Source organism: Macaca fascicularis, chromosome 16, assembly GCF_037993035.2.
Source record: "Macaca fascicularis isolate 582-1 chromosome 16, T2T-MFA8v1.1".
NCBI lineage: Eukaryota > Metazoa > Chordata > Mammalia > Primates > Cercopithecidae > Macaca > Macaca fascicularis.
Genome location: NC_088390.1, coordinates 45,535,654 through 45,551,672, shown reverse-complemented (window position 1 = coordinate 45,551,672; position 16,019 = coordinate 45,535,654). Strand labels below are relative to the sequence as shown.

The following is a 16,019-nucleotide window of genomic DNA, read 5'->3' as shown; positions in this document are numbered from 1 at the left end:
CCCAGCACTTTGGGAGGCCGAGGCGGGTGGATCACGAGGTCAGGAGATCGAGACCATCCTGGCTAACATGGTGAAACCCCGTCCCTACTAAAAACACAAAAAATTAGCCGGGCATGGTGGCGGGTGCCTGTAGTCCCAGCTACTCAGGAGGTTGAGGCAGGAGAATGGCATGAACCTGGGAGGCAGAGCTTGCACTGAGCCGAGATCTCGCCACTGCATTCCAGCCTGGGCAACAGTGTGAGACTCCATCTCATAAAAGAAAAAAGGAAAAAAAAAAAAAAGAAATAAACAGAGTAGGCTTCTTAAAATTCCTTCCTTATGTTTAGATCTGAAGAGTTTGATTATGATATGCCTAGGTATGGTTTTCTTTGTGTTTATTAGTATCTCAGCATATAATGAGTTTCTTAAAACTTTGACTTATGTCTTTCATTAATTTTGGAAAATTCTCAACCCTTCATGTATTTCTTTTGCCATATTCTCTTATTTTCTTTCATATATGTGAAATAATTACACAGATGTTAGTTTGATATTGCTATAGTTTGATATACCACTCACACTGAGTTCTGTCTTACTTCAGTATTTTTCTCTTTCTGCTCCAGTTCTGATAAATTTTTACTTATCGAACATTATACTTAATAGTGAAATCATAAACCCTTCCTCCTAGGGTTTATGAAGGGTTGCAGGAAGTCAGGGAGCCTGAACAGAGGGACCGGCTGGAGCCACGGCAGAGGAACATAAATTGTGAAGATTTCATGGACATTTATCAGTTCCCAAACAATACTTTTATAATTTCTTATGCCTGTCTTTAATCTCTTAATCCTGTTATCTTTGTAAGCTGAGGATGTACATCACCTCAGGACCATTGTGATAATTGTGTTAACTGTACAAATTGATTGTAAAACATGTGTGTTTGAACAATATGGAATCAGTGCATCTTGAAAAAGAACAGAATAACAGCAATGTTTAGGGAACAAGGGAAGACAACCATAAGGTCTGACTGCCTGCAAAAAGAGCCATATTTTTCTTCTTGCAGAGAGCCTATAAGTGGACATGCAAGTAGGGAAGATATCACTAAATTCTTTTCCTAGCAAGGAATATTAATATTAATACCTTGGAAAGGAATGCATTCCTGGGGGAGGTCCACAAACAGTGCTCTAGGAATGTCTGTCTTATGTGGTTGAGATAAGGACTGAGATACACCCTGGTCTCCTGCAGTGCCCTCAGGCTTACTAGGGTGGGAGAAAAACTCCGCCCTGGTAAATATGAGGTCAGACCAGTTCTCTGCTCTCGAACCCTGTTTTCTATTGTTTAAGATGTTTATCAAGACAATACGTGCACCGCTGAACATAGGCCCTTATCAGTGGTTCCGCTTTTGCCCTTTGCCTTGTGATCTTTGTTGGACCCTTATCAGTAGTTCTGCTTTTGCCCTTTGTCCTGTTCCCTCAGAAGCATGTGATCTTTGTTAGACCCTTATTAGTAGTTCTGCTTTTTGGCCTTTGAAGCTTGTGATCTTTGTACCTACTCCCTGTTCTTACACTCCCTCCCCTTTTGAAACCCTTAATAAAAACTTGTTGGTTTTGAGGCTCAGGTGGGCATCACGGTCCTACCGATATGTGATGTCACCCCAGTGGCCCAGCTGTAAAATTCCTCTCTTTGTACTGTCTCTCTTTATTTCTCAGCCGGCCAACACTTATGGAAAATAGAAAGAACCTATGTTGAAATATGGGGGGCAGGTTCCCCCAATAGAGAAGAAAACAAGAATATTCAATATCGTCATTTCTATTTAACATCGTAGTGGAGGTTTAAGCAAGTGGAGAAAGATAAATATAAAGATTAAAAAGAAATAAAACCATCTTTATTTGTAGACGACATGATTACATAGTAGAAAATCCAGGAGATTCTAGTATTAGAATGAATAAATGAATTTGGAAAAGTTGCTGGATACAAGTTCAGTTTTTGTTTCAAGACAGGGTCTCTCCTCTGTCACCCAGGCTAGAGTGCAGTGGTGCAGCCTTGGCTCACTGTAGCCTCGACCTCCTGGGCTCAAGCAATCCTCCTACCTCAGCCTCCCAGGTAGCTTGGACTACAGGTGTATGCCACCACACTCAGCTAATTTTTAAATTTTTTTGTAGAGACGAGGTCCCACTATATTGCCCAGGCTGGGATACGAGTTTATTATACAGAAAAGTATTTTATTCTATATGCCATAAAGAAAACTGACAAGTGAAATAAATATGTGCTATAGTTATTATCATCAAAATGTAATAATAGAACAAAATTTTATATAAGATGTATAAGACTCCTACATTGAAACTTACTAGGGAGAAATTAAAGAAGGCTTAAATAAGTGAATAGTTATAAAAGTTTATGTTTTGCCTGTAATCTTAGCTACTCAGGAGGCTGAGGCACAAGAATCGCTTGAACCCTGGAGACGGAGGTTGCAGTGAACCTATATCACACCGCTGCATTCCAGCCTGGGCAACAGGGTAAGTCTCCACCTCAAAAAATAAAAAAAGTTTATGTTTTGAAAGATTTCGTATTTTTAAGATGTCAATACTTCCAAATTTGATATACAGATTCAATGAAATCCCAACTAAATCTCATCTGAATTTCTGTAGTAATAAACAAGCTGGTAATTTAATGTGTGTGTGTGTGTGTGTGTGTGTGTGTGTGTGTGTGTGTGTGTGTACACAAGTGGTTTTCAAACATTTTCAAATTCAGGATCCCAGTGTCCCAGTGTGCTTAAAAAAACTCAGGACTCCAGCCGGGTGTGGTGGCTAATACCTGTAATTCCAGCACTTTGGGAAGCCAAGGCGGGCAGATCACTTGAGCTCAGAAGTTCAAGACCAGCCTCGCCAACATGGTGAAACCTTGTCTCTACTGAAAAAACAAAAATTAGCCGGGCATGGTGGTGCATGCCTGTAGTCCCAGCTACTCAGGAGGCTGAGGCAAGAGAATCGCTTGAACCCAGGAGGCAGAAGTTGCAATGAACAGATATTGCACCACCGCACTCCAACCTGGGTGACAGAGCGAGATTCCGTCTCAAAAAAACAAACAACAAAAAACCCAGGACTCCAAAGATCTTTGGTTTATATGTACTATATCTATCAACATTTAATACAATTATGTATCAGCTAATTTAAAAACAAGGATAAAGCTTCTATGTAGAAACATATATTACATTCTACATAAAAATATTTTCTAAACAAAAAACAGTGAGAAAAGTAACATTTTTACGAGAAAACCCTCCAATAGACACCCTCTAATAGACAACAGCTAGATTCTCATATATCTGCTATAGAATTCTATCTGTTCTGATATGCTGTTTTGGTTGACGTACATGAAGAAAAGTTGGTTCAACTCAAATATGTAACTGCTAAAAGATAAAGTATATTAATAGCATTTTCAGGTTCTGGGGATGTTCTTCCTCGATATGACCCTTAACAAATTAGTTGCAATGTGGAATCTGAAAGCATATCAATTAACTTTCATATTCTATTACATTAAAATCCTTTGTCCTATCTTGCATTTGGAATGAGTCCTCTTGTATGATTTTGTAGCAACATGAAACTAGTCATTTGGAAAATGTTGCAGATGTTCCGAATGCTGATATATTTCATTATCTATTATGTAAAAAATCATATTAGTTAATATCACTACTTATTTCACGAGAATTTCTTTTTTTTTTTTTTAAGACAGAGTTTCACTCTTGTTGCCCAGGCTGGAGTGCAATGGTGCGATCTTGGCTCACTGCAACCTCTGCCTCCTGGGTTCAAGCAATTCTCCTGCCTCAGTCTCCCAAGTAGCTGGGTTTACAGGCATGCACCACTACACCCAGGTAATTTTTTGTATTTAGTAGAGACGGGGGTTTCACCATGTTGGTTAGGCTGGTCTCGAACTCCTGACCTCAGGTGATCCACCCGCCTTGGCGTCCCAAAGTGCTGGGATTATAGGTGTGTGCCATCACGCCCGGCCAAGAAATGTCTTTAAATATGGGGACTCTGTTAAGCAGATAGTGGTGGATACAAGGTTTTCAAATTTCTAATTTTCAATTGAAAGCTAGAATGCTATTATTGGTAATAAATATTGTTAGTTGTTTTCTTCAAAGTGACAGGGTTTGCTTATTTTTGAGAAAATTTCTGCCAAATGCCCATGTCTGAATAAACATAGTTTGTTTTATTGAGATAAAATGGTATTCCATGAAAACAGTTGCTAGTTCAGTTTACAAATCACAATGGCTTTCCCTCAAGACAACTATTGTGCATTCATTCCCACTTGATATATAGAATATTAAGAAGTTACACAAGGATCAAAACTTAATAAAATTAAAGTTGATGATTTTTACTGCTTCAAAGATATTCTTAGGTGAATACAGCTTAAAAAAGAACTCTAAGTAGGTAGCAGAGGCCACTAGCATAGTTAGGTGCCATTGCCTTTACTATGGTAAGAGGCCACTAGTTTTATCCATAATTGCTTCTGCACCATCTGTACTAAATTTCACCGTAGTAGAAAAAACAAAGGCAAATAATAACTTAGTACTAGTACAAAAATAATTTTGACTTAATAGACCACTTGAAAGTATCTTGGGAATTCCCAGAGTTCTGTGGACCACACTTTGAAAAACCACTGGCATGTTCATACAAATGCACATGTGTGGAAATGCAAAGGCCCTAGAATAGCCAAGATAACCAGAAAGAAAAACAAAGGTGGAGGCCTTAGAATATGAGACTTCAAAACTTACTAAACAGCTACAGTATTTAAGATAGTACAATATGGGTAAAAAGACAGTTATATAAATCAATGTAACAGAATAAAGAACCCAAGAAAAAATAAAATTTTAAAAAAGGCATCAGTGCAATTCATTAAAGGAAAGGTGTATCTTTTTGATAATCAGTGTGGGAGCAACTGGAAGAAACTAAACACCTTGATCCCTGCCCTACATAAAAATAAATTTTTTAATTTTTTTAGACAAGGTCTTGCTCTGCCACCTAGGCTGGAGTGCAGTGGCGCGATCACAGCTCACTGCAGCCTCAACATCCCAGGCTTAAGTGATCCTCCCATCTCAGCCTCCTAAGTAGCTGGGACAACAAGTGGGCACCACCATGACTGGCTAAATTTTGTATTTTTTGTACAGACAGGGTTTCACTGTGTTGCCCAGGCTGGTCTCAAACTCCTAAGCTCATGCAATCTGCCCACCTGGGCCTCTCAAAGTAGGATTATAGGCATCAGCCACCACGCCTGACCACTCACAATAAAAAATTAATTTGAAGGCCGGGCGCAGTGGCTCAAGCTGTAATCCCAGCACTTTTGGAGGCCGAGACGGGCGGATCACGAGGTCAGGAAATCGAGACCATCCTGGCTAACAGGGTGAAACCCCGTCTCTACTGAAAAAATACAAAAAACTAGCCAGGCGAGGTGGCAGGTGCCTGTAGTCCCAGCTACTCGGGAGGCTGAGGCAGGAGAATGGTGTAAACCTGGGAGGCGGAGCTTGCAGTGAGCTGAGATCTGGCCACTGCACTCCAGCCTGGGCGACAGAGCGAGACTCCATCTCAAAAAAAAAAAAAATTAATTAATTAATTTGAAAAGGATCATAGTCCTAAATGTGAAGGCTAAAACTATACAATTTCTAGAAAAGAGTTATCTCTTCAAGACTGGAGGGGCTGGGCACAGTGTAATCCCAGCACTTTGGGAGGCCGAGGCAGGCAGATCACCTGAGGTCAGGAGTTCAAGACCAGCCTGGCCAACATGGTGAAACCTCGTCTCTACTAAAAGTACAAAAATTAGCTGAGCGTGGTAGTGGGCACCTGTAGTCCCAGCTACTCAGGAGGCTGAGGCAGGATAATCACTTTGAATCTGGGAGATGGAAGTTGCAGTGAGCCAAGATCACGCCACTGCACTCCAGCTTTGGTGACAGAGTGAGACTCTGTCTCAAAAAAAAAAAAAAAAAAAAAAAAAAAAAAAAAAAAAAAAGAAGACTGGACAAAAGATAATTTTTTGTTTGTGAAAACATAAAAGGAAAAAACAACGAAAAAAATTAGACTTTTGCTTGTCAAAAGATACCATTAAGAAAGTGAAAAGACAATTAACTGAAAGAAAATATTTGCAATGCACATATCTCATGAAAGGCATATATCCAGAATATTTAAAGAACACATATTTAATAAAGACAACATATCTAATAAAAATCAGCACGTTAACCAGGACATTACAAAAGATGATATCCAAATGGCCAATGAGTATATTAAAGATGCTCAATATCATTACTCAGCAGAGAAAAGCAAATTCAAACCATAGTTCACATCCACTGGAATGGTTAAAATAAAGATCAATAATATCAAGTGTTGATGAGAATGTGGAGCAACTGGAATGCTCATGCATTGCTGATAAGAATGCAAAATGGTACAGTCATTTTGGAAGACGTGTTGGCAGTTCCTAATAGAGTTAAACATATGCCTACTTTGTGATCCAGCAATTCCAGTACTAGGGATATGTCCAAAGGAAATATATGCATATATTGATGAGAGAGAGAGAGAGAGAGAGAGAGAGAAAGAGACAGAGAGAGAGAGAGAGAGAGAGAACTTGTAAAAAAATGTTTAGAGGAGCTTTATTCCTAATAGCCAAAAGCCTGAAATGACAGAATAATGGATATATAAACTGTGGTATATTTGCAGAATGGAACACTACACTGCAATATTAAAAATGAACTAGTGACACATGTAATACCTGGATGAATCTCAAACAAATTAAGTTGAGCAAAAGAGGTTAGATACAAAAGCATAGACACAAGATAATTCCAATCATAGGAAGTTTAATATAGGCAAAGCTAATCTGTGATGATAAAAGTGGTTACCTCTAGGTCACAGGTAGTATTAACTGGAAGGGGCATAAGAAACTTTCTGGGTTAATGGAAATATTCTATGTTTTTATGTGAGTGGTGGCTAACTGAATATAAAAATTCATCAAGCTGTATGATTAAAATATGTGCATTTTTGCTATACTCAAATTATACCTTAATTTTAAAAACATCTTCAGAGGTGCTTGAAAACACAGGTTCATGCATGTTTCAAGCTGAAAGGGACTCTGCTGAGACTAGAACTAATAAAGATCCATAAATTATTGGTCATTATTCCTTCCTTAACACCAAGCTTCCAGAACAAGACTTTTCTCTGGAACAACTATTTTCATTTTGATTATTTACTTTAGCCTTTCTGTGACAGTTCTCAACAATATCCAGAGGGAATATCAGGAGCTCTGGTTCTGACTAGCTGACCAAATGGGGTCCCAAGCTGCTCTTTAATTGCCCACTGGGCTTACTATTCAATGGAGAGGGGCTCTTTGTTTGTTTCTAAGTTTATAGATGGCACCTATAAGCATAAGCCTCTCAGGCTCTTGCGCACAGTTTAAAATAGTGTTGCACTAACAGTTTGACACTCATGTCACTAAGACAAATGGAATTCCCGGTTCAGACTTAAACAAATTCTAATAGTGACCCCAACCTTGTCCCTCTGCCACCATAGTCTGATGCAACAGACTACATAAATAGTCCAGCCCTGTATAAGAGGCGAAGTAAACGTACAAAAGTGAAAAGTTGGGTCTTTGGTCAAAAAGTCCCATGTAAATATGTGGAACCCTAGGATATCAACAGTGAGAAGCATCAATTCCTTCTCAAAATGCTTAGGAAAGATTTAAAGCCATGTCAAGGACCTGGTGCTTGCAATACAGAAAGCATAGGCAAGGTTTTAGTTGACACAAAGATTTATTCAAAGAAGGATGTGTCATCAGAAGACACTTTCCCAACAGCTTCTTCTACTTCTGTTTACTGTTTCTTCATCTTCCAATGGGGCTATCATTTTTTCTTAATTGTGCTGAACTAAAATTTTCCTCATTGTTAACTTGACTTTGGTCTTCTAACATCCTATAAATATTGAAAGAAGAAAGGGCCAGTCGCAGTGGCTCACGCCTGTAATCCCAGCACTTTGGGAGGCCAAGGCAGGCGGATCGCGAGGTCAGGAGTTTGAGACCAGCCTGACCAACATGGTGAAACCCCGTCTCTACTAAAATACAAAAGCTAGCCAGGCATGGTGGCATGCGCCTGTAGTCCCAGCTACTCGGGAGGCTAAGGCAGGAGAATCGCTTGAACCCGGGAGGCAGAGGTTGCAGTGAGCCAAGATCACGCCACTACACTCCAGCCTGGGCAACACAGCGAGGCTCCGTCTCAAAAAAAAAAAAGAAAAAAGAATAAGAGGAATGTTTAAATCAGAAGAGGAGAGATGCAGCTGAGCATTTTCCTTATGGGCAAATAAGGTCTTTTCCCTACGTTCTTAATCTCTAAAACTTACTTTTGATTTTATACAGACAGTAGATAATTGAAAGATTAGAAGTAATTTAATGTATACACTTCCTCATTTCTAATATAAAAGCCAATCTTAATATTTGAGTTTGAATATTTTTTCCCCTCTGAGGGATTGTTCACAGGTCAGGGCGGAGCCTTCTTTTACTTTCACTCTTATCCTTAATCCTCTTACTGATCCCACACAAGTTTTCAGTACCCAAGGTACATGCCTAGAGTTTTTATCACTTTATAATCATCAAGAATATCTGAAACTCTATTAATCGAAAATCACATCATTTATTCAAAGAAATTGTAATATTTCTGAAGAACTTTGTATTCAGGAGTTACTTTAGGAAATAATTTGAACACACCCCTTCCAAAAAAGGTGGTAAAAAAAGTTTTGCAAAGGGACTCTTAATCTTCTTTTACTGATGTAGAAGTGAATGGCATGGTAGGAGAATGACTTGAAGGTTTTAGCAAAAGTTCAAGACCATGATTATAAAGTCATGGCTTTTTTCACTCAGTTCTAGCTTTAAGACCATTGAGCTATGTGGCCACACCATTGTAGAATGAACGATGTCTCTCACTAATCTCTTTATTTTTACCATCAGCGTCTCTGTGCCTCTGACAGCCTTTAAGATATAGTATCTAAGTCGGCCTCAGACTGGAATGGCAACTGTCAATACAGTGAAATATAATCTTAGAATACTCTTCCCCCAGGCTGGGCGCGGTGGCTCACGCCTGTAATCCCAGCACTTTGGGAGGCCAAGGTGGGGGGATCACCTGAGGTCAGAAGTTCGAGACTAGCCTAGCCAACATGGTGAAACCCTGTCTCTACTAAAAATACAAAAAATTAGCTGGGTGGGGTGGCGGCGCGTGCCTGTAATTCCAGCTACTTGGGAGGCTGAGGCAGGAGAATCGCTTGAACCCGGGAGGCGGAGGTTGCAGTGAGCTGCGATCATGCCATTGAACTCCAGCCTGGGCAACAAGAGTGAAACTCTGTCTCAAAAAAAAAACACTCTTCCCCCAGTCCATGAACAGAATCTCTATATGATAAAAGAATGTCTCTATAAGAAGGTCCTTCCAGCACAGATTTGACTGCAAGACAAAATAAAAACTGCTCAGATAACCTCCTTGGTACCCATCTAATTGCACTTCTCTATTAATGAGTATTATTTGTTTTTTTGAAGGTGATGTACCAAATGCCAAATACATAAAGTAGGCATAAATGATCATTATAAAATCAATCAAATCAAACTAGTTTGGGATTTTAAGTGTATAATTTTCTTCAGTAAACAAGTTATTTTGATAGTGGGAAAAATTAGGTGCTCAAAAGGTATATCCTAAATTAATTATTTTTATTACTTCAATTGCACAACAAAAGTAGTATTTCTCTTGAGTCAAGAACAACAAAAAACCTCCCAAGTCTGCAACTTTATCCCTATTTACTGAAATGCTTGATGTAACACTAATACCTTATGATCCAAGCCTGCTCAGAAGGATAAGAAGTCATTTTTCTTATCTGTCACATTGTCCCTTCACACTACCATCTTCCTCAGGCATGTACACAAACACCGCTTCCACCACACCTCATAACTTTATAAAATGTTTTCTTTAATAGAGTTTGATAAAGATGTCTGCTCTGCATATGAGTCACACATACGTTTGTCCTTCGATCTCAATTATCTGAGTTCTTTGTTAGTAAACATCCATCTCCATAGTAAAACCACAAATCAAGACAAACAAACTCAGGGTGAACCAGATCTTTCTAGGCTCTTTGATTTGATGACTCAGAAGCAAGGAAAGGTTATCTATTAGGTACAGCCTTCAAGTTTTGGATCAAGAATAGTCAGCAATCTGGAAAACAAAGTTCCAACAAGACACTGACAGCTGTCTTTCTGCTTTCTCTTTAGAGGCCCTACACCTTTATCAAAAGAAGGGCACATGTTATAAGGTACAAAGAATGGGAAGAAATTCTTAGCTATCTAGCCAAAATGAACATACAGAAAAATGAATAAATTGATGCAGTGCTTTGGCTATAAATACTATCAATGATTCATAGACATTGTTGTTCATCAGCAGGACATGGGAAAAAGTGAGCAACTGCCCCAAATCCCATTTGTTCTGGGTAGCCTGTGTCTTAGGTTAAAATCCTATAATGTGTCCATTTCCAAAATGATCTCCTCAGCCAAGAAGGGGACATCTTACAATTATTTAACTCCCACAAATTTTAGGTAGGATGGTTTTGTTTTGAGACAGAGCCTTGCTCGGTCACCCAGGCTGGAGTGCACTGGCGCAATCTCAACTCACTGCAACCTCTGCCTCCCAGTTCAAGCAATTCTTGTGCCTCAGCCTCCTAAGTAGCTGGGATTACAGGCATGCGAAACCACGCCCAGCTAGTTTTTGTATTTTTAGTAGGGACGGGGTTTCGCCAGGCTGGTCTCAAACACCTGACCTCAAGTGATCCACCACTTCGGCCTCCCAAAGTGCTAGGATTATAGGTGTGATCCACTGCATCCAGCTGGTATGGTGTCGCTTGAATCACCAAAGCCAAGATGAGACTGATGTTATGGGAATAACATCTACTGATGAAGCAGTTAAGGAACTGCTGAAAATCGAAAATACTCTATACTTATTTTATAGAGAGACAGTAAGAATCTAGTTCATAGGTGTCTAAAGGCATAGAATTTACCCTGTGCTTAAATCACTGAAGCTAATAATTTAAAAGTATGTATTTTAGGCAATGTGTTTCTTTGCAAAAGCGTGAACCTGAGATTACCAGATGATTAAGAAATTGTGAAAAAAATCATTACGTGGCAAAAGTGGCACACTCTGCACACCTCTTTTAGTTTCAATGGAATAACGCTGTTAGATTAATATATAGGTATCTAGAAAATAAACTGCAGACCCGAGATTTAAATAAAATATTTTCACTTTAAAAACTGTTATAATTGTCAAAGGATTTAATTCTATCACATTAAATTCTATATCTGTGAATAAAGTAATTACATGAAAAATAATTATACCGCCACAAGGTTAGACAGAGCAAGAGCTGTCACTAAAATAGAGGGTTAAGTGTAACATGTGCCATAAGAATAATTCAAAAGATAATCCATGAAGTCATATAAAATGCTTGAAGGTAATATAAGGCAATGAAGACCAACAGAAGAGGTGCCACACTGGCCGTATCTCTAAGTAACAGGCAATGAAACCTCCAGATAAGCATCTTCCTAATGTGCAGCTGACTCCAAGGCATGGATCATAATCAGAGGTGCACTTCCTGGTGCAGGAGCAATTATAAAAATTTATTAGATTCTTTTTAACAGAAGAATCTACAACAAAATTTTCCCATAAATATGTTTCCATAAAGAACTCAAATCATTTAGCCTCAATTTTGTTAGACTTGCTACCTTGACTTTTGTCAGCCTAGATGTTGTTTTCCACAGATGTAGAAAGTAATTCTGTTAACAACAGTTGGTCCTACTAAAGTAGATGGACATTCCACAACAAAACATTATTCGCTCAAAAAATGCATTAACATATATTTCTCATTCAAAAGGGATCCGAACCAACTGAGAGGTAGCTGAAGACAGAATTACTCATAAAGTCCAATTCCTTATCTATGAGGCTTCTTTAGTTCAAAGTTAAAGAAAGCAGCACACACGTTTCATTGTTTTGGTTGTCTTTCAGAAAGGTACCACGGCTCCCTGGAATGAAAACAGGCCTAGAAAAATAATAATAAAGCTTAGCCACCAAGAAGTTCTCTCCTACTCAAAAGATTGGTACTTTCAGGCAGAGAAGGTCAATGCCATAGAACAGTATTTTAGAAACTCATACAGCGTATATCTGATGCAAATTAAGTAATCTTAGGACTACTTACATATCAGATTATTTACATGTAGGATCTAATTCCTTATTCAAAAATCAACTTAAAAACTCTTCTTGCAAAAGGAAGAACTGCTAAATAACAGTTCACTGAAGCTCCTCCCTTGTTGCATGAGATGACTTTACATACAGTTAAGATTGGTACATGATAAATATGGAATGTTGGCCAGGCGTGGTGGTTAATGCCTGTAATCTCAACACTTTGGGAGGCCAAGGTGGGTGGATCACCTGAGGTCAGGAGTTCAAGACCAGCCTGACCAACAAGGTGAAACCCCGTCCCTACTAAAAATACAAAACTTAGCTGGGTGTGGTGGCAGGTGCCTGTAGTCCCAGCTACTCGGGAAGCCAAGATAGGAGAATTGCTTGGACCTGGGAGGCAGAGGTTGCAGTGAGCCAAGATGGTGCCACTGCACTCCAGCATGGGTGACGGTGCGAGACTCTGTCTCAAAAAAAAAAAAAAAAATATATATATATATATATATTTATATATATATATATATATTTATATATATATGGAGTGCTACTCAGAATCTAGTATTGAATATGTCTACTTTTAATAACACAAGGTAACTGCTTTGGCAGCATGTGTTCCTAGTAGCTAGTCACTCGACAATAAAACATCAGTAATCTGGTAGTTTAAGAAGGTCTAAAAAGCCCAATCAAGGACTACTCTTGTAATCTTGAATAAAATACTTCAGGTTAAAATATGTAACATTTCCAGGGTTCAAAATTGTAAATGATCATTCCAAATGGGCACAAAGTCTAGCATTCTCAGAATGTGACTATAAAAAAGATTTATTGTTTAAGTTCCCTATCTCGATATCTCATTCAATGCAGGGAAGCAATGATAGCGACTCTACACATTTCCATGCTCATTTCCAGGGGACAACCATGGTTGCCAAGTTAAAGCAATAGGAACAAGCATGAGTCCTCTAAAGTAATAGTCTACATTAAAAATGACAGCATAGCCCTAGATGGGGCAGTTCAGCAAGATGCAAGGTACAATCCACTAACCAAAATATCAGAAAGCTAAGAATATGTATAAAACTCATTAGCTTTGACACTTAAAAATATATCCACAGACAGAAGCTTTGGTCTTTTTAAAGTGACCTTCACAAATCAGTTTCGTGTTTGTTTGCATTTTCTTTCACAGTTTAAGCCTCAATCAAATCAGCAGTCTCTAGGGATTTTGAAATTGCTATAGATTAAAATCCTCTCTGACTCAACTGTTTGACTAATGCCGAGTATTTAATAATTCTACTTGAGAGAGAAATTTTGGACAAAATCCTGCCATGCGCTGTCTTCAGATGCTCCCCAGCTGCATGACAAAGCAAGGCATCACTGTCCTTATTTTATCACTTGACTTAGAGACGAGAAAATATATCACTGCAGACACTTCTACCATTTAGTAGGCCTGGCTGAAAACAGTTTTATAATACTAATAGAGCAATCATCACATATAAAGGCAAAGATCTCCTCCGTACTAATGATATATATTCATAGCTTGTTTCCAAGGATAGGAAATTAATAACTGTGATAGGCCAGAGTTAAGTAAATGAATTTCTAAACTTGATGCTTTTCATAATAAAATCATTCAAGCTATAGCATTTGGACTCTTCTCTGCTTCCACAGATTAGGCACTTTGATACTCAACAGGTTGAGTAAATTGAATCCATATATTGTATTTACGTTCTCTGTCAAGGTTGCTTCTCCACATTTCAGTGATCAAAGGCAAAACAGTTATCAACCCTGTAGCCTTCAATACTATGTTCGTTACATTTAATCAAGTGCCAACTCCACGGCATCATTCACCAACCTTAGGAATGGGTAAAAGCATGGCATTGTTCAGCAACAAATATAGGCATAGTACTGTATTAAAACACACACACACCACAAAACAAAAAAACAAAGAAGAAAGCAAATAAATGTCATCCTCTACATTGTGCGAGAAAATTAGTTAAAAATGCACAGGACTGCCCAATAAACATTTCAGAGGTGGTTTTCTACCTGAGGCAGCATCAATCACTGTGGAAACTCCCCTTCGATCAGAGACTGGACGGGATGACCCTGGCATGCTGACTGGGTCAGAGCGGACTGGCTGGATCCTGCAATGCAATTTAATTTAATTCACATATGTTACTGGCATCAAAACTGTCACTTGCTACAACAGACCTTAAATCAGGAATGCTGGAGTAGCACAATTCATTAAAGAACCATCCATTCTAAAACAAGACAAACAGGGGAGCGGCAGTCCCTAATTGCTGCCCAAGGATAAAGCACTACAAACATTCTCTACACGCCAGACCCCTTCTAACTTATCTTCGTGTGTTATTCCATAGATTTTTAAGGAAGGGACTGAAAAGCTGACATTAATTCAAAGGGATACAATAAGTAGAACGGGAGAGGAAATGAAACACTGAAAATGTTTATACTGAAACCTTTGGCATTTCCAAGGGACACATATGAAGAGTTTTAAGAATCCTGAAATTCACTAATAGCACCATAGCTATTAATGTGTTCCATAAAAGGCATCAATATGTAATTCAAAATTTTGAGATGCTCCATTAAAATCCTTTATGAAAGTTACTTTATATCTGACAGTAAGCACAGGATAACAAAGATGTACTGTGGCTGGGGTGGGTCACTACTAACTGAGCTACCTTTATAAAATTACCAACTAGCATACAAGAATCAATTAGAACCTCAGTAAATGTGCAAATTACCACATACGATTTAAAGCTGCTTAAGAACAATAAACATCCATCCAGGATAACACAGTGAAGCCCCGTATCTACTAAAAATGCAAAAATTAGCCGGGCGTGGTAGCATGCACCTATAGTCCCAGCTACTCAGAAGGCTGAGGCAGAACTGCTTGAACCCAGAAGGCAGAGGTTTCAGTGAGCCGAGATTGTACCACTGCACTCCAGCCTGGGTGACAGAGTGAGACTCCGTCTCAGGAAAAAAAAAAAAAAAAAAAAAAAGAATAATAAACATATAAATGCCAAATGCCGGGTGTTCTTTCTAGCTGCATTAGAATAAACACTATTAACACAAAAGTATCTAGAAGATTAAAAGATCTGAAAGTCCCAGGCAACTCAGTGAAACAAAAACTTATTACAACAATGTATGTATGCATTCTGGTAATTCATTCATACTGTAAGTATTTACTGAGTATTAATTGCATGTAGGCATTACTCTGGGAACAAGTAGGAACAAAACATAAAATACAGACCAATGTGTATATATATGACATAGCACATGAACATTCATGACAATGCAAAATAAAACTAAAGTGTAAATATGAATGACATAAATAATAGAAGCTCAGATTGAGGAGATGGGGGAAGACATGCAGGGTCCACATCAGAGAGAGATATTGTAGAGCTGGAACAGGGATTAGGTCTGGATATAGTAATAGTATATATGCATAATGAAGAGGAGCAAGAAATGCCCTTTAAGCACAGGACTGCAACATGCAGAAACTTAGATTAGTGACTGAATACGATAGATTCAGGGCATCTTGAAGTGCATGATTTGGCTGAAGTATAGAGTTCATAAAGGCTATTGGTGGAAGATAAAAAGTTGATAAGAAACGTGGGAAAGATGACAGAAGCCTGAAATGCCAAGTGTGTACTGCAAACTAGTTATGAAATGCATGCATTTGTTGTGAGAAAGAAAAAAAAGGAGGGAGGTATAGGATGATCTAGTACTGGAAGGTGAAAATACTGATTAACAAATATTGATCACTGCTATGTAGAACTACCCAATATTCATTCCATCCCAGCTAATTTTTCTAAGCCAA

The 16,019-nt window shown here is 38.6% G+C and overlaps 1 protein-coding gene across 19 annotated transcripts in view; it reads right to left on the bottom strand.

The window, feature by feature from the left end:
- The window catches only part of BCAS3 (BCAS3 microtubule associated cell migration factor), a 711,835-nt gene that overhangs the window by 300,502 nt on the left and 395,314 nt on the right, over positions 1-16,019 (bottom strand). For 18 of the 19 annotated variants that reach the window (XM_065531261.1, XM_065531260.1, XM_065531264.1 and 15 more), the window contains one exon: positions 14,225-14,322. In XM_065531261.1, the coding sequence (XP_065387333.1) occupies positions 14,225-14,322 (98 nt within the window). Of the gene's footprint in view, positions 1-11,502; positions 11,613-14,224; positions 14,323-16,019 lie in introns of those variants that run through there. The other variant, XM_045376100.3, reaches the window with a different exon arrangement.